This window comes from Papio anubis, chromosome 20, assembly GCF_008728515.1.
Source record: "Papio anubis isolate 15944 chromosome 20, Panubis1.0, whole genome shotgun sequence".
In the NCBI taxonomy this organism is placed as follows: Eukaryota; Metazoa; Chordata; class Mammalia; order Primates; family Cercopithecidae; genus Papio; species Papio anubis.
The window spans coordinates 40,471,972-40,495,499 of NC_044995.1; the positions used below are offsets into that span (position 1 = coordinate 40,471,972).

General features: G+C 52.4%; 2 protein-coding genes across 2 annotated transcripts; one reads left to right on the top strand and one right to left on the bottom strand.

Moving 5' to 3' along the window:
- The first annotated feature begins 6,374 nt into the window (after window positions 1–6,374).
- On the top strand, window positions 6,375–14,159 carry EPOR (erythropoietin receptor). The gene is made up of 8 exons (XM_003914924.4): window positions 6,375–6,615; window positions 7,475–7,610; window positions 8,921–9,096; window positions 9,178–9,335; window positions 9,824–9,977; window positions 10,062–10,149; window positions 12,583–12,670; window positions 12,766–14,159. The coding sequence occupies exons 1-8, from the start codon at window positions 6,501–6,503 to the stop codon at window positions 13,375–13,377; spliced, it is 1,527 nt and encodes a 508-aa protein (XP_003914973.1). The 5' UTR covers window positions 6,375–6,500; the 3' UTR covers window positions 13,378–14,159.
- A 1,042-nt stretch (window positions 14,160–15,201) lies between these two features.
- Window positions 15,202–16,714, bottom strand: SWSAP1 (SWIM-type zinc finger 7 associated protein 1). The gene is made up of 2 exons (XM_003914927.5): window positions 16,435–16,714; window positions 15,202–15,853 (listed from the first exon to the last, which is right to left on the bottom strand). Exons 1-2 carry the CDS (start codon window positions 16,681–16,683, stop codon window positions 15,350–15,352), a joined length of 753 nt encoding a protein of 250 aa, XP_003914976.2. The 5' UTR covers window positions 16,684–16,714; the 3' UTR covers window positions 15,202–15,349.
- Window positions 16,715–23,528: the final 6,814 nt, after the last annotated feature.

Here is a 23,528-nt window from a genome sequence, read left to right on the forward strand (position 1 = left end):
CAGAGAGGACCCTGTCTGGCTGGACACAGTGGCTCAGGAGGGTAATCCCAGTACTTTGGGAGGTGGAGGTAAGAGGATCACTTAAGTTCAGGAGTTCGAGACCAGCCTGGGCAATACAGTGAGATCACGTCTCAATAAATAAATAAATAAAGGATCTTATCACACAAAGAGGGTTTAGAACTTCCTTCCCCAACATTTTTTGGGGTGATATGTCTCTCTTTTTTTTTTTTTTTTTTTGAGACAGAGTCTCCCTCTGTCGCCCAGGCTGGAGTGCAGTGGCGCGATCTCCACTCACTGCAAGCTCCACCTCCTGGGTTCACGCCATTCTCGTGCCTCAGCCTCCTGAGTGGCTGGGACTACAGGTGCCCGCCACCTCGCCCGGCTAGTTTTTTGTATTTTTAGTAGAGATGGGGTTTCACCATGTTAGCCAGGATGGTCTCGATCTCCTGACCTCGTGGCTGAGCCAGGAGAATGGTGTAAACCTGGGAGGCAGAGCTTGCAGTGAGCTGAGATCCAGCCACTGCACTCCAGCCCGGGCGACAGAGCAAGACTCCGTCTCAAAAAAAAAAAAAAAAAGATGGCCGGGCACAGTGGCTCATGCCTGTAATCCCAACACTCCAACACTTTGGGAGGCCAAGGCAGGCGCATCACTTGAGGTCAGGAGTTCGAGACCAGCCTGGCCAACATATAGTGAAACCCCGTTTCTACTAAACAAATATAAAAATTAGCTGGGCATAGTGGCACACATCTGTAGTCCCAGCTACTCAGGAAGCTGAGGCAGGAGAATCGCTTGAACCCGGGAAACAGGTTGCAGTGAGCCGAGATGGTGCCATTGCACTCCAGCCTGGGCCACAGAGAAAGACTCCGTCTCTCAAAAACAAAACAAAACAAAAAACAAACAAACAAAATGTTTTGTAGAGATGGGGTCTCACTCTGTCACCCAGGCTGGAGTGCAGTGGCATGAATATGGTTCACTGCAGCCTCCACCTTCTGGGCTCAAGTGATCCTCCCACCGCAGCCTCGCGAGTAGCTAGGACCACAGAGGTGTACCACCTCATCTGGCTTACTTGAAAAACAAACAAACAAACATGTTTTATAGAGACGAGATCTCACCACGTCAGCCAGGCTATCTTCCACATTTTATACATGAATAACTGAGACAAGGGAGGGTTAAGTAGTGTATTCAAGGTTCCATGGTAAGTGGTTGGTGTTCAAATATTGATTGAACTCCAGTAAACATGCATTTAACTCTGGGGCCGGTTTGTCATTCATAATAATTTATTGTGACCAGAGTTATGAAACAGGTGTCCATCTTGTTTATTCTACCTCCCTCTCACATACATGCACAATCTAAATATCAATTTCCTGAGGAAGAGATTTGCATTGACTTCCGTTTTTTAAAAGCGCAGGGGTGGCCAGGCGCGGTGGCTTACGTCTGTAATCCCAGCACTTTGGGAAGCTGAGACGGGTGGATCACCAGGTGAGGAGATCGAGACCATCCAGGCCGACACGGTGAAACCCTCTACTAAATATACAAATTGGGGCCAGGGCGGCGTCCCAGCTACCCGAGCGAGGAGAATGGCGACTGGCAGCAGGCAGCCGAGACGCACTCCAGCCTGGGCGACTGAGCCAGACCCTGTCTCGAACAAAGAGGCAAAACAAAGCCGCGAGGGTTAGTCAGGCACAGTTGTGCCAGTGTCTAACACGAGATCAGCTGTTTCTCTACCTCTCTCAGCTTGATTTTCTCTACATCTCTAGTCTTTTTTTTTTTTTTTTTTTTTTGCACTGAGTCTGGCTTCTGTCCCCCAGGCTGGAGTGCAAGGTGGCCGGATCTCAGCTCTCACTGCAAGCCCGCCTCCGGTTCACGCCATTCTTTCCTGCCTGGGGCCCTGAGTAGTTGGGACCACAGGCGCTCGGCCACCGGCTAGTTTTTGTATTTTTTAGTAGAGATCGGTTTCACCTTGTGCCAGCCAGGGATGGTCTCTCATCTCCTGACCTCGCGGGATCCGCCTCGGCCTCCCAAAGTGCTGGGATTACAGGCTTGAGCCACCGCTACTCGCTTTTTGAGCGGAGTCTCTGTTTCCAGGCTGGAGTGTGCAGTGGCGCCGATCTCGCTCACTGCAAAGCTCCGGCCCCGGGTTTAGGGGCCATTCTCCTGCCTCAGCCTCCCGAGTAGTTGAACTACAGGCGCCGCCCCACTGGCCTCGGGCTAATTTTTGTATTTTAGTAGATGGGGTTTCTCACTGTTAGCCAGGGATGGTCTCATCTCCTGATCTGTGGATCCGCCTGCCTCGCCTCCCAAAGTGCTGGATTGGCGGTTGAGCCACCGCCTGCCTACTCCTAGTCTTTAACTCCACAAAATATTTCTTGAGCTTCTACCGTGTGCCAGGCCCTGTTCTATATGCTGGGGATACAGCAAAGAACAAAAGGTTAAAAAAAAAATCCCTGCCTGAGGCCGCGCGCGATGGCTCACACTTGTAATCCCAGCACTTTGGGAGGCCGGTGGGCAGGATCACGCAGGTCAGTCAGGAGAGATCAAGACCATCCTGGCTAACACGGTGAAACTCCGCCTCTACTAAAAATGGCAAAAAAATTAGCTGGCTGTGGCACCTGTAGTCCCAGCTACCGAGGCTGAGCAGGAGAATGGCGGAACTCTGAAGACAGAGTTGCAGTGAGTGGAGATCGCGCCACTGCACTCCAGCCTGGGTGATAGAGCCAGACTCCATCTCCAAAATAAATAAATAAATAAATATATATATAAAATAACTGGGCGTGTTGGCAAGCGCCTGTAATCCCACCTACCTGGGAGGTGGAGGCAGGAGAATCACTTGAACCCGCGAGGCGGGAGTTGTAGTGAACCGAGATCCTGCCATTGCACTCCAGCCTGGGCAACAAGCATGGACTCCACACACAATAATAAAAATCCCTGCCTAGCTGGGCTCAGTGGCTCATGCCAGTAATTCCAGCACTTTGGGAAGTTGAGGCAGGGGGGAATCACTTGAGGTCAGGAGTTCGGGACAAGCCTGGCCAACACAGCAAAACCCCGTTTCAACTAAAAATACAAAAAATTAGCTGGATGTGGTGGGACACACCTGTAGTCCCAACTACTGTTTTTTTTTTGAGTTTGGTTCTGTCGCCAGGCTGGAGTAGTGGCCGGATCTCACCACTGCAAGCTCCTCAGCCTCCCCGGTTTACGCCATTCTCCTGCCTCAGCCTCCGAAAGGCTGACTACAGGCTTCCTCGGCCATCTCAGCCTTCAAGGCTAGTTTTTGTATTTTTTAAGTAGAGACGGGTTTCACCGCGGTTAGCCAGGATGGTCTCATCTCCTGACCTCGCGGATCCGCCTCGCCTCGCCTCCCAAAGTGCTGGGATTACAGGCTTGAGCCACCAAGCGCCCGCCAGTCCCAACTACTCTGGAGGCTGAGGAAGGAGAATTGCTTGAATTGGGGAGGCAAAGGCTGCAGTGAGCCGAGATCGCACCATTGCACTCTAACCTGGGCGACAGAGCCAGATGCCATCTTAAAAAAAAAAAAAGCCTGCTTTCATGGAGTAGTAAGTAGCAGCAAATCAATAACAAAACATCAAATACATGTCAGGTGACAATAAGCACATTGGCTGCAAACAAAAACAAAAAAAACCCCACCTTCTTAATAGCAACGGGGTGGGAGTATTGCTATTTTATTTCATTTATTTTAATTTTTATTTTTATTTATTTATTTTTTTGAGACAGGGTTTGGATCTTGTTGCCCAGGCTGGAGTCTCAGCTCACTGCAACCTCTGCCTTCCAGTTTCAAGTGATTCTCCTGCCTCAACCTCCTGAGTAGCTGGGATTACAGGCGCATCACACCACGCCAGGCTAATTTTTTTTTTTTTTTTTTTTTTTTTTTTTTTTGAGATGGAGTCCTGCTCTGTTGCCAGGCTGGAGTGCAATGGCACCATTTCGGCCCACTGAAACCTCTGCCCTGTCTGCTGACCTCCTGCTTCAGCCTCCCAAGTAGCTGGGATTTACAGGCATGGACCACCACGCCCAGCTAATTTTTGTATTTCTTTTGGTAGAGACGGGTTTCAACATGCTGGCCAGGATGGTCTCGACCTTTTTTTTTTTGAGACGGAGTCCTCGTGCTGTGTCACCCAGGCTGGAGTGCAGTGGAGCGCCATCTCGCTCTCACTGCAAGCTCCGGCCCCAGGTTCACCATTCTCCTGCCTCTTAGCCCCTCCGAGTAGCTGGGACTACAGGCTCAGCCACCACTCGCTAATTTTTGTATTTTTAGTAGAGACGGGTTTCACCATGGCTAGCCAGGATGGTCTCGATCTCCTGACCTCGCGGATCCACCCGCTTCGGCCTCCCAAAGTGCTGGGATTACAGGCTTGAGCCACCCGCCTAAAAGTTGATTAATTTTTCTTTTTTTTTTTTTTGAGACGGAGTCTCGCTTTCTCTGTCAGCCCAGGCTGGGAGTGTTGTGGCCGGATCTCAGCTCACTGCAAGCTCCGGCCCTGGTTCACGCCATTCTCCTGCCTCAGCCTCCTGGAGTAGCTGGGACTACAGGCTTCACCACCTCGCCTCGCTTTGTATTTTTTAGTAGAGACGGGGTTTCACCGTGTTAGCCAGGATGGTCTCGATCTCCCGACCTCGTCATCCGCCCGTCTCGGCCTCCCAAAGTGCTGGGATTACAAGCTTGAGCCACCGCGCCCGGCCTGGTCTCGATCTCTTGACCTCATGATCTGCCCTCCTCGACCTCCCAAAGTGCTGGGATTACAGGCATGAGCCACCGCACCCAGCCTACGTCTGGCTAATTTTTGTATTTTCAGTAAAGACAGGGTTTCACCATGTTGGTCAGGCTGGTCTCGAACTCCTGACCTCATGATCCACCTGCCTCAGCCTCCCAAAGTACTGGGATTACAGGCGTGAGCCACTGCGCCCAGCCAATTATTATTTTTTGAGCAGAGTCTCACTCTGTTTGTTGCCCAGGCTGGAGTGCAGTAGCGTGATCTTGGCTCACTGCAATCTTCATCTCCCAGATTCAAGCAGTTCTCCTGCCTCAGCCTCCCAAGTAGCTGGGATTACAGGCGCACACCACCATGCCTGGCTAATTTTTGTATTTTTAGAAGAGATGGGATTTCACCATGTTGGCCAGGCTAGTCTCGAACTCCTGACCTCAAGTGATTTGCCTGCATCAGCCTCCCAAAGTGCTGGGATTATAGGCGTGAGCCACCGGGCCCAGCCCAAGAGAATAAAAATGTTGGTGGTAAAATTTTTTTCCCGAAAATTCATAAATGAAAATCTCACATATTATACATACTGTCCAGGAGCATGGTTTAGCACTGTGCAAACACTCAACTGCTGGTCGTTATAAGGATTATTATTGGTCGGCTTCAGTGGCTCTGGTAATCCCAGTAGTTGAGAGATGGAGGCTGGAGGATTGCTTAAGCCCGGGATTTCAAGACAAGCCTGGACAACGTAGTGGGATCCCATCTCTACAAAGAATTTAAAAAATGAGCTAGGTGCTGTGGGAAGATTGCTTCAGTACAGAGGCTGCAGTGAGCTATGATTGTGCCACTGCAGTGCAGCCTGGGTGACACAGCAACACCCTGACTGAGGCAGAAAGAGAGAGAGAAGGAAGGAAGGAAGGAAGGAAGGAAGGAAGGAAGGAAGGAAGGAAAGGGAGAAAAGGAAGGAAGGAAGGAAGGAAAGAAAGAAAAAAAAGAAAGAAAGAAAGAAAGAAAGAAAGAAGGAAGAGAGGGAGGGAGGGAGGGAAGAAAGAAAGGAAGGAAGGAGAGAGAAAGAAGCAAAGAAAGAAGGAAGGAAGGAGAGAGAAAGAAGGAAAGAAAGAAGGAAGGAAGGAGGGAGGGAGGGAGGAAGGGAAGGAAGGAAGAAAGGAAGGAAGGAAGGAGAGAGAAAGGAAAGAAAGAAAGAAGGAAGGAAAGAAAGAAAGAAAGAAACGAAAGGAATGAAAGAAAGAAAGAAAAGGAAGACAGAGAGAAAGAAAGAAAGAAAAGAAAAAAGAAAGGAAAGAAAGAAAGAAAGAAGGAAAGAAAGAAAGAAAGAAAGAAAATTATTTCCAGGCTGGAAAGAGATGCTGATTTCTGCGATAAAATCAGTAGATACATTTTTTGGAATGTTTGCTATGTGCCAGGCTAGATTTTACAGATGAGAAGTCTGAAGCTCAGGTAAGGTAAGTCACCTGTCCAGGGCCACATAGCAAAAAAAAAAAAGGATGTCTGAAGCCAGAACGGGAGGTGTTGCAGCCCAACTCCCTCCCCTGCACCCAAGCGGCCTCTGGGCCCGGGAAGGGCCCCTGCCCCCTCCCGCCAGACACTTATCTCTACCCAGGCTGTGTTGGCCCCGCCCCCTCGGGGATCTGCCACTTAGAGGCGCCTGGTAGGGAAGGGCCTGGTCAGCTGCGTCCGGCGGAGGCAGCTGCTGACCCAGCTGTGGACTGTGCCAGGGGCGGGGGACAGAGGGGCAGGAGCCCTGGGCTCCCCGTGGCGGGGGCTGTATCATGGACCACCTCGGGGCGTCCCTGTGGCCCCAGGTCGGCTCCCTTTGTCTCCTGCTCGCTGGGGCCGCCTGGGCGCCCCCGCCCAACCTCCCGGACCCCAAGTTCGAAAGCAAAGGTAAGGATGAGCTGCGTGTGGACCCCTACACTGGAGCCTGCAGAACCATGCTGCGGCCTGAACTCCCAACCTAGGTCCTGGCGGCTATGCCTATTTCTGGACTTCCAGACCGGGTCCTGGGGGCCAAGCTGGCATCTGAACCCTTAGACTGGGTCCTGGATGGGCGGGGGTGGGGTGGGACATGTTAGGATTCAAGACTCCTGATCGCGTCCTGGGGAAGAGCTAGAGTAGGCTTACGGTTCCCGTTTTACCTTTTCAGGGAGTCTGGGACATGCTAAATCCTAAGGGCGCAGGCTTGGCGCTAAGGTCCCTGGGGGGTGGGCACCCAGACGACCCTCCCTAGGGGAGGGAGGATAAAGCCCAGGTCCGAGTTAGAGGGGCCAAGCCACAGGTTACTGTAAACACGGTTTGCCTGAGGGCGCCAGATCACTTGCCCGGCCCGGTGGAGGGAGGGAGGCGGGGTACACGGTTGGCGCTATCGGTCGGCGGGGAGTCTGCCGGGGCCGATAGGGGGCCCGCCTCTCCGCACACACCCCCAGCCGCGCGCAAGTCCTAGGCTGGGGCGGGGCTGGCAGCCCCGAGCTCAAGGTCTTGAACTCCGCGACCAGCTCAGCTGGCCGCAGGGTGGGCAGGTGTGCGCGAGTGGTGACGGCGGGGGACTGTAAGGCGAGCAACTTGCCTCTGGGAATTAGGAGGCCACCACCTCTGCAGACCCCTCCAAGGGCCCCGCTTGGGAAGATGTCAGGGCGGGGCTTTTTTCTTATCGGGTCCGCTCAGGCTGCGGGAGGGAAGAGGAGGGGGCTGTCTTCCGAGGACAGAGCTCAGACCCCCATGCCCTTCCTTTGTCGCCCCTCCCCAGCGGCCTTGCTGGTGGCCCGCGGACCCGAAGAGCTTCTGTGCTTCACCGAGCGGTTGGAGGACTTGGTGTGTTTCTGGGAGGAAGCGGCGAGTGCTGGGGTGAGCCCAGACAACTACAGCTTCTCCTACCACCTCGAGTGAGTCCGATCCGGCGGGCGCCTCCTCGGGCGGAGGGAGCGGGTGGGGCAGAGCTCCTTGGAGGTCGTAGCCTCGGAAGTCCCCGGCTGTTTGAGGCCCGAAGGCGCCTCCAGTCGTGGTCACTGGAGGGAACCCTGCGGGTCCAGGGCTGGCACGCCCCCTATGGGCCGGGGCGCGAACACTCCCGCGATCACCGCTGGAACGCGACCCCAAACATCAGGCTGGGATAACAACGCCTCCAACTCGAGGGTTAGGCGTTACTACATCGGCGCTGGGACGCCCTCTCGAGGTAGTATCCAAAAGGAGACCAGCAGTGACTCATGACTGTAATACCAACTCTTTGGGAGGTCGAGGCGGGAGAATTGCTTGAGCCCAGGAGTTCAAGACCAGAAAGGGCAACACAGCGATATCCCCGTCTCTTAAAAAAAAAAAAAAAAAAATGCCCGGCGCGGTGGCCCAAGCCTCTAATCCCAGCACTTAGGGAGGCCGAGGCGGGCGGATCACGAGGTCAGGAGATCGAGACTATCCTGGCTAACACGGTGAAACCCCCTCTCTACTAAAAATACAAAAAATTAGCCGGGCGTGGTGGCGGGCGCCTGTAGTTCCAGCTACTCGGGAGGCTGAGGCAGGAGAATCGCTTAAACCCAGGAGGCGGAGATTGCAGTGAGCCGAGATCGCGCCACTGCACTCCAACCTGGGCGACAGAGCGTGACTTCATCTCAAAAAAAAAAAAAAAAAAAGAGTGGGCGCGGTGGCTCACGCCTGTAATCCCAACACTTTGGGAGGCCAAGGCGGGCGGATCACCTGAGGTCGGGAGTTTGAGACCAGCCCGGCCAACATGGAGAAACCCTGTCTCTACTAAAAATACAAAATTAGGTGGGCGTGGTGGTGCATGTCTGTAATCCCAGCTACTTGGGAGTCTGAGGCAGGAGAATCGCTTGAACCCGGGAGGCGGAGGTTGCGATGAGCCGAGATAGCGCCATTGCACTCCAGCCTGGGCAACGAGAGTGAAACTCTCCGTCTCAAAAAAAACAAAAAAACAAAAAAACAAAAACCGGCGTGGTGGCGAGTGTCTGTGGTCTCAAATACTTGGGAAGCTGAGGTGGGAAGATTCCTTAAGCCCCAGAATTTGAGGCTGCAGTGAGCCATGACAGCACCACTGCACTCCAGCCTGGGCGACAAAGGAAGACCTTGTCACACACACAAGGCGAGACATACACACACACAGTCCCCCACAGGCCGGGAACGCAAACTCCCCGGTCCACACTCCCAACTTGCTCCCTTCCCTCCCGGGTCCCTGGGCGCACAGGGATGAGCCATGGAAGCTTTGTCGCCTGCACCAGGCTCCCACGGCTCGTGGTGCGGTGCGCTTCTGGTGTTCGCTGCCTACAGCCGACACGTCGAGTTTCGTGCCCCTAGAGTTGCGCGTCACAGCAGCCTCCGGCGCTCCGCGATATCACCGTATCATCCACATCAATGAAGTAGGTAAGTGCTCTGGGAATGGAGGAGTGGTCAGAGGAGAGGGGTCTCGGTCCTCGCCCTCCTGACCGACCCCCATGCCTGCAGTGCTCCTGGACGCTCCCGTGGGGCTGGTGGCGCGGCTGGCTGACGAGAGCGGCCACATAGTGTTGCGCTGGCTCCCGCCGCCTGAGGCACCCATGACGTCCCACATCCGCTACGAGGTGGACGTCTCGGCCGGCAACGGCGCAGGGAGCCTGCAGAGGGTGAGGCCAGCCCCTACGGCCCGGCCCAGCCCCCAAAGCTCCACTGACTACTGCCCAGCCACGCCTCTCGAGGTCGCACCCGGTGCCGCCTCCAGGGCCGGTCCGTGACATCCCACATCCCATTACCCTGGTGCTGAAGACCGTTCCACGCCCACAGACACGCCCCCTTTCCTAATGTCCTCGCAAGCCTGCTGAACCCCAACCCCTTCTCCCTCTGGCCCGTAACCCTAGACCCCTTTAGCGCCCGGCTCCCTTTTCGCCTGCTAGCCCAGTTATTAAATTACCCGGGTCCCGCCCCTTGGTACCAGAGTCTCTCTCTTTGATTGGCCCCGAGTTTTCTTGGGCTCCTCCCCCTACTCTTATTGGTCCCATTGCGATTCTAGGGCACCGTTTTTCCTTCCCCTGATTGGCTCGGTTCCACCAGGGCCCGCCCCCCATGTGCTCTATTTTTGTCTGACTCGCCTCCCTCGCCCTGGTTCCGCCCCCAGGTGGAGATCCTGGAGGGCCGCACCGAATGTGTGCTGAGCAACCTGAGGGGCCGGACGCGCTACACCTTCGCCGTCCGCGCGCGTATGGCTGAGCCGAGCTTCGGCGGCTTCTGGAGCGCCTGGTCGGAGCCTGTGTCGCTGCTGACGCCTAGCGGTGAGGCCCCAGGCAGGGGTGTAGGAGGAGCCGGGGCGAACCACCGGGCAAGCCCACCGCCCTGACTTCCTCCCTGCCTCTCAGACCTGGACCCCCTCATCCTGACGCTCTCCCTCATCCTCGTGCTCATCGTGGTGCTGCTGACCGTGCTCGCCCTGCTGTCCCACCGCCGGTGAGCTCCCCATTCGGGCGCTGGGCCCAGACTCCTCCTCGCCAACGGTCCTCTTTCACTATGGAAACCTAGGCTCAGAGAGAGACACGCACTTGCCCAAGGTCATGCAGTAAGGAGTCACGTCAGTGGCAGGGCTGGGATGCATGCCAGACTAGACCAGAATGTTAACATTTTCTGCTCTTGGGGACTTTCACCTGATTTTCCTTCTACATCAGGGGCTGCCATTTCTTGGGTCCCTTTGCTAGGTCCTTTCCCCAATGTCATCGCCTTTGTAAAATCAACTAGATGAATTTAGTGAAAGAATTTAAGCCCCTGAATGCCTCCCACCCCTGCAGTCAAGCTCCTCAGACACTATGATCAGACCAACCATTCTGAGGTATTTGTAATTCCAAGCACACACCAGGTGGTTTCACACCCCCAAGCTTTCGCCCATCCTGTTCCCTCTGTCTGAAATACCCTTCCTGCCTTGTCCGCTAAGCAATCTTCTAGTTGTCTTTCATGGCCCTGTTCATTTACTTGGTTGGAAAATACATACTGAGTGCCAAACTTGTGCCAGGCACTGGAGAGAGAATGCAGAACAAGCCAGAGTCTGACCACAAGTCTCTGACCTTGTGGATCTCAAGTCAACAAACAAGGGACCCAAGAAATATTTGATGATAAATTATAATGAGTGATATCAAAGAAACAAACAGGATGTGGGGACATGACAGGATGATCAGGGAAGGCCTCCAGGAGGAGGTGACATCAGAGTGGAAACCTGAAGGCTGGAAGGAAGCAGCTGCTTGAAAAGTGGGGAGAAGAAATGGCAAGTGCAAAGGCCCTGAGGTGGGAATGAGATTGGAACATTCAGCCAGCTTCAAGAATTGCCACATGGCAGGGCCGCAGGGCCAGGTGCGGTGACTCACGCCTGTAATCCCAGCGCTTTGGGATGCCGAGGCAGACGGATCACCTGAGGTTCGGAGTTTGCAACCAGCCTGACCAACATGGAGAAACCCTGTCTCTACTAAAAATACAAAATTAGCCAAGCATGGTGGCACATTACGCCTGTAATTCCAGCTACTCGGGAGGCTGAGGCAGGAGAAACGCTTGAACCCGGGACGTGGAGGTTGTGGGTGAGCCGAGATTGCAGCATTGCACTCCAGCCTGGGCAACAAGAGTGAAACTCCGTCTCAAAAAAAAAAAAAAAAAAAAAATGAATTGCCACATGGCTGGAGCAGTATGTAAGGGGGTGTGGCAGACGTTGAGATGAGGGAGGTGAGAGGGGTCATATAATCCAGGGCCTTCTGCAGGGTTGTGGGGAGGAGTTTGGATGTTTTTTTGTTGTTGTTGTTTTTGAGACAGAGTCACTCTTGTTGCCCAGGCTGGAGTGCAGTGCAGCAGTCTTGGCTCACTGCAATCTCCACCTCCCGGTTCAAGCGATTCTCCTGCCTCAACTGCCCGAGTAGCTGGGATCACAGGTGTGCATGCCCTGCTAATTTTGTAGTTTTAGTGGAGACGGGATTCTACCATGTTGACCAGGCTGGTGTCGAACTCCTGACCTCAGGTGATCTGCTCACATCAGCCTCTCAAAGCGCTGGGATTATAGGCAGGAGCAACCGTGCCCAGCTTGGATTTTATTCTGAATGCCTTCTCTCATTACTCCAGAAGGTAACATAACAACATAATATTTATCTATGAAGTGACATCATGGACCTCCTGGAAAAGTCTGGGCCAGGGTTTTGGTTTTTTGATTTTTTTTTTTTTTTTTTTTGAGACGGAGTCTCGCTCTGTCGCCCAGGCTGGAATGCAGTGGCCAGATCTCAGCTCACTGCAAGCTCCGCCTCCCGGGTTTACGCCATTCTCCTGCCTCAGCCTACTCGGGTAGGCTGGGACTACAGGCGCCCGCCACCTTGCCCGGCTAGTTTTTTGTATTTTTTAGTAGAGACGGGGTTCCACCGGGTTAGCCAGGATGGTCTCGATCTGCTGACCTCGTGATCCGCCCGTCTCGGCCTCCCAAAGTGCTGGGATTACAGGCTTGAGCCACCGCGCCCAGCCTTTTTTCTTTTTTTTTTTAGAGATGGGGTCTCACTATGTTTTCCAGGGTGGCCTTGAACTCCTGGGTTCAAGTGATCCTCCCACCTCAGCCTCCCAAAGTGCTGGGATTACAGTGCTGGTGTAAGCCACTGCACCTGGCCATGGCCAGGATTAAAGGGAGAATGACCAAGGTATATTGAACTCCTATGCACCCTTCAATACCCTGTTCCAGTTACCCTTTTGTAGGGCCTTGCTGATGCTTCAGTCAAAACCCCTGTCCCCCAGCCCTGATGCACTCCTCTGCCTCCATTGTGATCACAGGGACTAGGAGTATCTGTGCCCCTATGACTGGGAGTGGAGGGGGTATGGTGAGTGTTCAATGAGTCATATCTATATAACTGTTTCTATCGGCTTCAACAGGGCTCTGAAGCAGAAGATCTGGCCTGGCATCCCAAGCCCAGAGAGCGAGTTTGAAGGCCTCTTCACCACCCACAAGGGTAACTTCCAGGTAGGTGACCTGGTTGTCCCCTCAGTGCCTGGGCTTCCCTGCTTCTTGCAGCCAAACTGCAGGCCTCTCTGAGCAGGTTGGTGCTATTTCTTCAGCTGTGGCTGTACCAGAACGATGGCTGCCTGTGGTGGAGCCCCTGCACCCCCTTCACAGAGGACCCACCTGCCTCCCTGGAAGTCCTCTCAGAGCGCTGCTGGGGGACGATGCAGGCAGTGGAGCCGGGGACAGATGATGAGGGCCCCCTGCTGGAGCCGGTGGGCAGTGGGCATGCCCAGGATACCTATCTGGTGCTGGACAAATGGTTGCTGCCCCGGAACCCGCCCAGTGAGGACCTCCCAGGGCCCGATGGCAGTGTGGACACAGTGGCCATGGATGAAGGCTCAGAAGCATCCTCCTGCTCATCTGCTTTGGCCTCGAAGCCTAGCCCAGAGGGAGCCTCTGCTGCCAGCTTCGAGTACACCATCCTGGACCCCAGCTCCCAGCTCTTGCGTCCATGGGAACTGTCCCCTGAGCTGCCCCCTACCCCACCCCACCTAAAGTACCTGTACCTTGTCGTATCTGACTCTGGCATCTCAACTGACTATAGCTCAGGGGACTCCCAGGGAGCCCAAGGGGGCTTATCCGATGGTCCCTACTCCAACCCTTATGAGAACAGCCTTATCCCAGCCGCTGAGCCTCTGCCCCCTAGCTATGTGGCTTGCTCTTAGGACACCAGGCTGCAGATGATCGGGGATCCAATATGACTCAGAGAGCCAGTTGCAGACTCAAGACTTACTGAACAGGGAGGGCGAGGCCTCTCTCAGGAGTAGGGGCATTGCTGATTTTGTCTGCCCAGTCCATCCTGCTCAGGAAATCACAACCTTGCAGTATCTTTAAATATGTATAGTTTTTTTTTTTTTTTAATCTATCTATCTTTATATACATATGTATGTAAGTTTTTCTACCATGATTTTTACAAACACTCTGTAAGTCCCATCTTCCCCTGGGCGTAGGCCATAGGGGTAGAAGTTAAAGTTCTTGAGCTTGTTCAGAAGCTGAACCTGCAATCTGAATACTAATCATAACATAAAATAGTATGTTAAACAGCTCCTAAATCTTAGTGGCTTACCACACTAAGTGATTTCTCTCTCCTAACTCAGCTCAAATGGGCAGCCATCCACAGGATGAGTCAGAGGATAAGACTCTTCCAGTCTGTAGCTCTACCTTCTCTTAGGGTACTTAGATGGATCCCCTATTCTATAAACTGCCAGTCAGCAAGGGAAGAAAACGGGCAGCAATGACCCTCAATGGGCCATTTGAGGGATCTGGTCCGGAAATGGACTTCCTCTTTTCTTCTCACACCTCATTGGCTGGGAACAGTCACATGACCCCAGTCACAGGAAAGGCTGGGAAACTTAGTTTAGTTCTTCACCCAGGAAGAGCAAAGCTGTTTAACGGGCCTCTAGCTAGTCTCTGCAACTAACAATAATAACAATAATTCTGAATCAGGCCATGTTCTAAGAGAGTACTCTGATGACACTTGGTGTCAGCAAGTAACTCAATGGGAGTTTTGGTTTAACTACAGACAGGGTCTCTGTTACATAGGCTGGAGCCCAGTACCTCCAACATGGTTCGCTGCAGCCTTGACCTCCTGGGCTTAGGTGATCCTCCTGCCTCAGCTTTTCAAGTAGCTGGGACTACTGGCGTGCACCACCAAGGCTGGCTGTTTTTTTTTTTTTTTTTTTTTTTGAGACGGAGTCTCATCTCCATCACCCAGGCTGGAATGCAATGGCTCGATCTCAGCTCACTGCAACCTCTGCCTCCTGGGTTCAAGCATTCTCCTGTCTCAGCCTCCCAAGTAGCTGGGATTACAGGTGCCAGCCACCACGCCTGGCTAAGTTTTGTATTTTTAGTAGAGACGGGGTTTCACCATGTTGGCTGGGCTGGTCTCCAACTCCTGACCTCAGGTGATCCACCTGTCTCGGCCCCTGAAAACACACACACGTGCCAGGACATGTGTGCAAGAATGTTCACAGCAGTAAATAAGACAATCTAATGAAGAAATCAGGGTATAGTCACCCATGGAATTATATGCAATACGGAAAAAGGAATGAACAAAAAAAATGTAGCTGAATCTTAGTAACAACGTTGAGTGCAAAAAGGAAGTCTCAGAAGATTATGTTTATCATGAAACTTTTTTTTTTTTTTTTTTTTTTTTTTGAGATGGAGTCTCGCTTTGTCGCCCAGGCTGGAGTGTAATGGCACAATGTTGGCTCACTGCAACCTCCGCCTCCTGGGTTCAAGCGATTCTCCTGCCTAAGCCTCCCGAGTGGCTAGGATTACAGGCACCTGCCACCACACCCAGCTAATTTTTTTTGTATTTTTAGTTGATACAGGGTTTCATCATGTTGGGCAGGCTGGTCTCCCAACTCCTGACCTCTGGTAACCTGCCTGCCTCAGCCTCCCAAAGTGCTGGGATTACAGGCGTGAGCCACCACGCCCGGCCTGAAGCTCTTTTTATAAAGTTTAAAGCAACAAAACTAAACAATATATTGATTGGGTCCAATAGATACAAGATAATGCTATACTTTTAAAAGAGAAAAAGCACTTTACATTGTTTAGGTCTTTGGATCTGCATATGTCCCTGAGGTAAGTAGCCATGGGCAACTGAAACACAGACAGGTGGTCACCCACCAAAGCTCAGGGCTGGCCTCCAGAGCTTGAACCCTTGCCTGAGCTGGGGTCACCAGCCTGGGTGGGCCATGGAGCAATCATCATTTCTCCATCTGATCGGAAAGTCACCCACCACTCTGTTCTGGGGCCCAGCCCGCCTGGATCCAGGCAGGCTCGGAGGCCGTGTTCTCCTGGACCTGGTGCATCTGGCTGCAGCCAGCACTGGGCAGGAAAATACCGCTGGAGCAGTGCCAGGTGCAGGACGTCCCCACTATCTGCCTCCTCCTGGGTCTGGAGGGCCACCATGAGCCCACAGTCCCGGCCAGGCCCAAGCCGGTGGCTGAAGTGGGCAGCTGTGTCTAGAAGTAAGGCAATGAGGTAGGCGGCTTCCTGGGGCTCTGGGTCTTCCGCTAGGTACTCTTCTAGGCCATCGAGCAGCAGAAGGGAGGGGGCTGGCCCCGGGGCTTCATGGGCAGAGCACAGGAGCCGGAAAAGCTCTCGGGTTGAGGGTGGGTACTGGAAGCGGATCTTCTAGAAGGAGAAACAGAAGGAAAGGGCCGGATTCAGCACAAGAAGCCAGACTCCTCGCAAGAGTAACCCTGCCTTCTTGCATAGTTTCCCTGGTTCCAGGATGAACCAGCTCAGAGTGGTTAAATATTCCTGTATTCGTCCCTTTTTCCAGCACTCATCACTGCCGAGTATTAGTTGAGGGCAAGCCATTTTTGCTTGTTTTTGGCCAAATCTCTAGGGCACTTTTTCCACGGAAAACCCTCCCACAGCATTGTCGGTCTGACCTCATCCTTGACACCAACAGGAGCCAACTCTGGCCCTGAATGGACCCAAGCTTGGCCCCGCCCCTTGATGGGCCTGACTTCACCCTTCGGGCACCGCCTCTTGCTAACACCGCCCATCATTGGATGGGCTCTCACTTCAATCTTAACTAAGCTCCGCGTGGTGCCACCCCTCACTGCGCCTGCCTGACTCCGCCCCATCGTGGCTGCCCTGGCCCGCCCTTCCACCGTCCCCTCCATGGGCTTGTCTACCTGTCACTCAATAGTCCCGGATCTACTCCACCATTGGCTAGAACGCCTCCGCTCCCACCGCACAGTTACCTGGAGTCGCATTGGGTCTAGAGTCGTTCCGGTCCCGCGGGGCAGGCTTTGTAGAGGCCTCCGTGTCAGGAAGAGGACTGGGCCTTGGCCCTCCCCCGCCGCCTCTAGGGCCGCAGCAAATAGCAGCGCTGTTTTTCCAGACCCTGGTGCGCCGAGAAGCAGCAAAGGCGGTCCGACGGCAGGCGTGTTCTCCTCCCCGGACCAGGCCGCACTGTCCCTGGTCAGCACCCGCCTCAGCGCCTCCGCCATTCGCCGCGTAGCTCTGTCCAATTGGTGGCTCTTTCCCAGTCTTAGTCCCGCCCAAGTCGAGGCTGCTTCGGTACAGTTCACTTAGTTTCTCTATTGGTTTAGGAATCTGTCCATCAAAACTCGATTCCTCTGGTGAATGGGCGAAGGGTTAGAACCTATGCGGAGGAAAGGGTGCATTCGAGGGAAATAGGGAAATAAGGCCCTTCCTTAAGGGAGGCTGCTGGGGGAACTAGCACGAATACTGTTACTGTCAGCTAATGAGACAAATATAAGGATTAAGAATTGGAGGAGCAGACCAGAATGAGTGACATATTCTTTAAAGTCGCCTAGCCTCAGTTTGCCCTCCTGTAAAATGGGGCTTATGATATCTCAGAGGAGTATTGTGATCGGCATGTATTTGTGTGTGGTTTTGCTGATGTCATCCAATGACAACTGAGAATTGAAGAGGGGGATGAGCTGTGTGCTTGTCTTTCTGTGCACCTGAGTATGGGCAGGAGTGTGTGTCTGGGGACACAGGCTTAGGGACACAGCCATCCCCGAAAGTCTGTGAGATGAAGGCTCTCAACTTCCTCACTGGCTAAGGGGTTCTGTGGGGCCTTCCTTGTGGTATGGGGGGAAGGCAGGACCGCAGGACAAAGAAGGGAGCAGGAGAGACAAAGAGACAGGAGCTGAAACACTGAAGGAGAGATACAGCAGGGACATTGTTTGTCTTGTTCACTTCTGTTCTCCAGTACCCAGAATAGCACCTGGCACATTTGTAGGTTCTCAAATACAGGCTCGTTAAGAGAATGAAGGAAGGGAAGTGGGATTGATGAGAAACAGGGAGAAAGGGAGGAACAAAGTGAATGATCGTGATCCCTGGCTGAATCTTCTCACCCAGACTTCGTCCCAGAGCTGCCACTCACGCCTGTGTTGCCCTGGCAACCTTGTCTCCTGGTAACTCCAAAGTGGTGCTGTTGCCTGGAGACCCAGGGGCAGGGAGAAAGTGAGATTTCCTGGGCTTTCTCTCTCCCTCTGGGACCAGAAAACAGCTCCACGACATCCCCCAACACACCCACTCACACAGCTGGGCACCCTCACACCCCTCTACACACACACACACACAAACACACACACACCACGGCATCTCTGAATATATTCTATTTTCAGAATCTCCATCATGCACATGCTCCAACCTTGCCCTATCCTGACACAAAGCATCCCATACAAACTCTGTCCCACATTCATCCCCCACACCCTTTCTCTTGCAAAACACGTAACTATGACATTGCCACTACACACGCAGACACACACAGTGAAGCACACCGATACACTGCGCTGTCAAACACCCCACCTCAGTCCCCATCCCCCAGCAGATACACAACCCATGATTCACCTCACATTTCAACACTCCAGATGCACAAACAGGCCTGGTATGGTGGCTTATGTCTGTAGTCCCAGTGCTGTGGGAGGCCAAGGCAGGAGGATTGCTTGAGGCCAAGAGTTCAAGACCAGCCTGGGCAATGTAGTGAGACCCCATCTCTACAAAATACTTAAAAATTAGCCAGGTGCTAATTTTTAATATCACCAGGCGCGGTGTGGCTCATGCCTGTAATCCCAGCACTTTGGGAGGCTGAGGTGGGCAGATCATGAGGTCAGGAGATCAAGATCATCCTGGCTTACACAGTGAAACCCCATCTCTACTAAAAATAGAAAAGAAAATTTAGCCAGGGATGGTGGTGGGCACCTGTAGTCCCAGCTACTTGGGAGGTGGAGGCAGAAGAATGGCGTGAACCCGGGAGGCGGAGCTTGCAGTGAGCTGAGATCATGCCACTGCACTCCAGCCTGGGCGACAGAGCGAGACTCTGTCTCAAAAAAAAAAAAAAGATTTAGCCAGGTGTGGTGGCGTGCACCTGTAGTCCTAGCTACTCGGGAGTCTGAGGCAGGAGGATTGCTTGAGCCCAAGGAAGTCAAAGCCGCAGTGAGCAGTGATTGTGCCACTGCACTCCAGCCTGGACAACAGAGCAACACCCTATCTCAACAAAAACAAAACAAAACAAAACAAAACAAAAATGCACAAATAGTCAGTAGTAACACCCACATCACAGAGTCCAGCATAGTTACATACATGGGAGCATGCTGAATACAGCCTCACCACAAGTCCTTTGTACTTGATGATCTTGTGTGTGTAGCAGTCAGCTTCCAGATATCCTTCTGGCTTTTTTTTTCTTTTTTCTTTTTTGAGACAGAGTTTTGCTCTTGTTGCCCAGGCTGGGGTGCAATGGCATGATCTTGGCTCATTGCAACCTCCGTCTCCCAGGTTCAAGTGATTCTCCTGCCTCAGCCTCCCAAGTAGCTGGGATTACAGGCATGCACCACCACGCACGGCTGATTTTGTATTTTTAGTAGAGACAGGGTTTCTCCATGTGGGTCAGGCTGGTCTCGAACTTCTGACCTCAGGTGATGTGCCAGCCTTGGCCTCCCAAAGTGCTGGGATTACAGGTGTGAGCCACCGCGCCCAGCCAACTTTTTTTTCCCTCCACTCTTTTTAGGTCTTTGGTCAAAATATCATCTACTCAGAGACTCAGAGAGGCTCTCCTGGACTGCCTGCCCAAAATTGCACACATTTCACTCTCTAACTGATTATTTGTTTTTGTAGTTATTGTTGTTGTGTTGGTTTGTTTTTTTGAGATGGAGTCTTGCTCTGTCACCCAGGTTGGAGTGCAATGGCACGATCTCAACTCATTGCAATCTCCACCTCCCGGGTTCAAGCGATCCTCCTGCCTCAGCCTCCTGAGTAGCTGGGACTACAGGTGCATGCCACGACCCCCAGCTAGTTTTGGTATTTTTAGTAGAGACGGGGTTTCTCCATGTTGGCAAGGCTGGTCTCGAACTTCTGACCTCGTCCACCCACCTTGGCCTCCCAAAGTGCTGGAATTAACAGGCGTGAGCCACCATGCCTGGCCAGCTGTCTTTATTTCTCTCTAAATAACGTTCACTTCTAACGTTATCTGTTTATCTGATGGCATCTCTCCCCATTAGTTCCATGAGGATAGGGTCTTTATTTTTGGTCACTGCTAGCTCCTCAGTTTCTAGTATGGCACCTGGTACACACTAGGTGCTCATGAATGTCGGCCGAGTTGAGAATATTCAGCAGAGATGCAGACATTTGGCAAATCTCTCATGCACACAGTCCTTCTTTCACTTATCAGAATTTTGTCTTCATATATATATATATATATAATTTTTTTTTTTCTAGAGGGAGTCTCACTCTGTCACCCAGGCTGGAGTGCAGTGGTGTGATCTCGGCTCACTGCAGCCTCCACCTCCCAGGTTCCAGCAATTCTCCTGCCTCAGCCTTCCAGCTAGCTTGGATTGCAGGTACACGCCACTATGCCCAGCTAATTTATTTTTATTTTCTTTCTTTTAGTAGAGACGGGGTGTCACTATGTTGGCCAGGCTGGTCTCAAACTCCTCACCTCAGGTGATCCACCTGTCTTGGCCTCCCAGAGTGCCAGGATTACAGGCGTGAGCCACTGTGCCCGGCCTGTCTTCACATCTTGACAGAAGAAGATTTACCATAGAGGAGAATCATGGAGGAATGTACCTGTCTGCAGGTAGGGTTGGACCCGGGGCTACGGGGTAGGAACTAGGTGACTTGGGGTCACTCTGTGCCTATCCTTAGTTTACTGGCATCCTCAAGCAATAAGTTCATTCATTTAGCAAACATTTATTGAGCATGTACTATGTATCAGGGCCTATTCTAGTAACTGTAGACCCCACAGTGAACAGACAACAGACCAAATCTCTGTCCTGGTGGAGCCGACATTCAAATGAGGGAGACCTATAAAGACCCACTAAGCATCATGAGGAATTTAAACACTGTGTGAGCACACGACAAGCATAGGCAAAAAGACATTTGCACAAGGGGCTGGGCACGGTGACTCACCCCTGTAATCCCAGCACTTTGGGAGGCTGAGGCGGGCAGATCACCTGATGTCGGGAGTTTGAGACCAGCCTGACCAACGTGGTGAAACCCCATCTCTACTAAAAATACAAAAACTAGCTGGGGGTGGTGGCGGGCGCCTGTAATCACAGCTACTCAGGAGGCTGAGGCAGGAGAATCGCTTGAACCCGGGAGGCAGAGGTTGCAGTGAGCTGAGATTGCACCATCGCACTCCAGCCTGGGTGACAGAGCAAGACTCCGTCTCGAAAAAAGAAAAGAAAAGAAAAGAAATTTGCACAACGAAGGGAATTTAGAAGGAAGGCTAGTGTTTTTTCAATTTTGAATAGGGTGGTTGGATCAGGCTGGGAAGGTGACGTTTGAGAAAAGGCCTGAGAGAGGTCAGGGAGTGAATTGTGCAAATATGCAGTGGAAGAACATTCCAGGTGGAGAAAGTTCAAGGGCCCTGAGAAAGTTGGCTTTTACTCGAGTCATGAGGAGACAGGAGAGGGGTCTGTGCCTGGGATAGTCGTGCTGTGACATTCTAAATCAGAGCTCTGTTTTCGTCAACTTGAGATTGAGATGCTGTGAGACCCACAGGGACATGTTGAGAAGGCTTTTGATTTTTGTTGTTTTTGTTTTTGTTTTTTTTTTGAGATGGAGTCTCACACTGTCGCCCAGGCTGGAGTGCAGTGGCCGGATCTCAGCTCACTGCAAGCTCCGCCTCCCGGGTTTACGCCATTCTCCTGCCTCAGCCTCCTGAGTAGCTGGGACTACAGGCGCCCGCCACCTCGCCTGGCTAGTTTTTTGTATTTTTTTGTAGAGACGGGGTTTCACCGGGTTAGCCAGGATGGTCTCGATCTCCTGACCTTGTGATCCGCCCGTCTCAGCCTCCCAAAGTGCTGGGATTACAGGCTTGAGCCACCGCGCCCGGCTTGTTGTTGTTTATTTTTTATGTTTTTATTTTTTGAGACCGTGTCTCGCTCTGTCACCCAGGCTGGAGTGCAATGGTGCGATCTCAGCTCACTGCAACCTCTGCCTGCCAGGTTCAAGTGATTCTCCAGCCTCAGCCTCCTGAGTAGCTGGGATTACAGGCGCACGTTGCCACTCCTGGCTAATTTTTGTATTTTTAGTAGAGACGGGGTTTCACCATGTTGGCCAATCTGGTCTTGAACTCCTGGCCTCAGGTGATCTGCCGCCTCAGCCTCCCTAAGTGTTGGAATTACAGGCGTTAGCCACTGCTCCTGGCCTAAACGCTTTATTTTTTCGAGACGGGGGTCTTGCTCCATTGCCTAGGCTGATCTCAAACTCCTGGGTTCAAGCAATCCTCCTACCTAGACACCTCCCATAGTGTTGGGATTTGAGCCACTGCACCCAGCCAAGAAGGCTTTTTTTTTTTTTTTTTTTTTTTTGAGATGGAGTTTTGCTCTTGTGGTCCAAGCTGGAGTGCAATGGCACGATCTCAGTTCACAGCAACCTCCGCCTCCTGGGTTCAAGCGATTCTCCTGCCTCAGCCTCCTGAGTAGCTGGGATTACAGGCACGTGCCACCACGCCCGACTAATTTTTTGTATTTTTAGTAGTAACAGTGTTTCACCATGTTAGCCAGGCTGGTCTCAAACCCCTGACCTCAAGTGATCCACCCGGCTCGGCCTCCCAAAGTGCCGGGATTACAGGTGTGAGCCATGACACCCAGCCAATCCCAAACAGGTACAAGCCAGCCTGTGTTCTCTATCTAAGATCATCTATCCCAGTATGGGAGTTGGTGCAAGGCCAGGGCTGCTGTCACCACCCTCCTGAATGGGACCTGATTCTTCCCCCACTTTTACCATTCTTGCCGGCGCTCCACGTCAGCATCAGGGACAAGGCCTGCTGGTTTGAGTGGTGGCGCTGTCCGTTGTGCTGAAGCTTTGCTTTCTTCCTGGCCCCAGTGGAGACAGCTGTGCGTCAGGAGAGACCACAGGTCTCAGGTGTATAAGCTCTGGAAACAGGAGCCTTGGTCAGTCAATCAGGGGGCCTCCTGATGCAGTCTTTCCTCTGCCATCAGCTCTCTGATGCTCTCATCTTATCCCCCAGTGGCCCACGGTAAGCTCCACCATCTCCCCAACTTCCCCACCATCTCCCCAACCTCCTCTTCTTCTGTCTCCTCTTCACTCACCCTTTGCCAATTGCTACACAGGCCACTTTGCTGTTTCCTGAACACAGAAGGCACGTTCCCACCTCAAGCCTTTCACACTTGCTCTGCAAAGACCTCCTTTGCCTGGAGGTCTCCCCACCACATATTTGCACAGCTCCCTTCCTCCCAGTGTCGTCTCAGAGAGAACTTCCTTGATCACTTTGTTTTAAATTGCAAACCATAGCCCAGGCATGGTGGCTCACACCTGTAATCCCAGCATTTTGGGAGGCCAAAGTGGGAGGATCACTTGAGCCCAGAAGTTCAAGACCAGCCTGGGGAACATAGCAAGACATTGTCTCTACTAAAAATTTAAAAAACTAGCAGGCATGGTGGTGTGTGCCTGCAGTCCCAGCTACTTGGGAGGATCACTAGATCACTGGATCCCAGAAGTTTAAGGCTGTAGTGAGCTAGGATCGTGCCACTGCACTCCACCCATCGCTCAGCCTGAGCAACAAACAGAGCAAGACCCTCCCTATCCCTTAAAAAGAAATTGCAAACCATGTCCCTATCCCACAGTTGTCACATCGCCTTCCTTAGCTTGAGTGTTCTCCTTATCACATATCAATATCTAATATATCAGAGATCCCTTAGCTAAATCCATGATCCTGGAGTTGGAAATTCAGGATTTTTCAGATTTTAAAATGTAATAGGCTGTAAATACTATGTGTTTCATACCCCCAGTGGGACCAGAACTAACATCCTCAAATCACTTTATCTTCAGCAAAACACAAGAATATTCACATCAAGTG

What these genes read in the sequence shown, in the direction of transcription:
- EPOR (XM_003914924.4), top strand. Translation starts at nt 6,501, where the DNA reads ATGGACCACCTCGGGGCGTCCCTGTGGCCCCAGGTCGGCTCCCTTTGT. An exon ending in CATCCACATCAATGAAGTAG is followed by an intron (nt 9,097 to 9,177) that starts GTAAGTGCTCTG and finishes CCATGCCTGCAG; the next exon opens with TGCTCCTGGACGCTCCCGTG. An exon ending in CCCACAAGGGTAACTTCCAG is followed by an intron (nt 12,671 to 12,765) that starts GTAGGTGACCTG and finishes CTATTTCTTCAG; the next exon opens with CTGTGGCTGTACCAGAACGA.
- SWSAP1 (XM_003914927.5), bottom strand. Translation starts at nt 16,683, where the DNA reads ATGGCGGAGGCGCTGAGGCGGGTGCTGACCAGGGACAGTGCGGCCTGG. An exon ending in TAGACCCAATGCGACTCCAG is followed by an intron (nt 15,854 to 16,434) that starts GTAACTGTGCGG and finishes TTCTCCTTCTAG; the next exon opens with AAGATCCGCTTCCAGTACCC.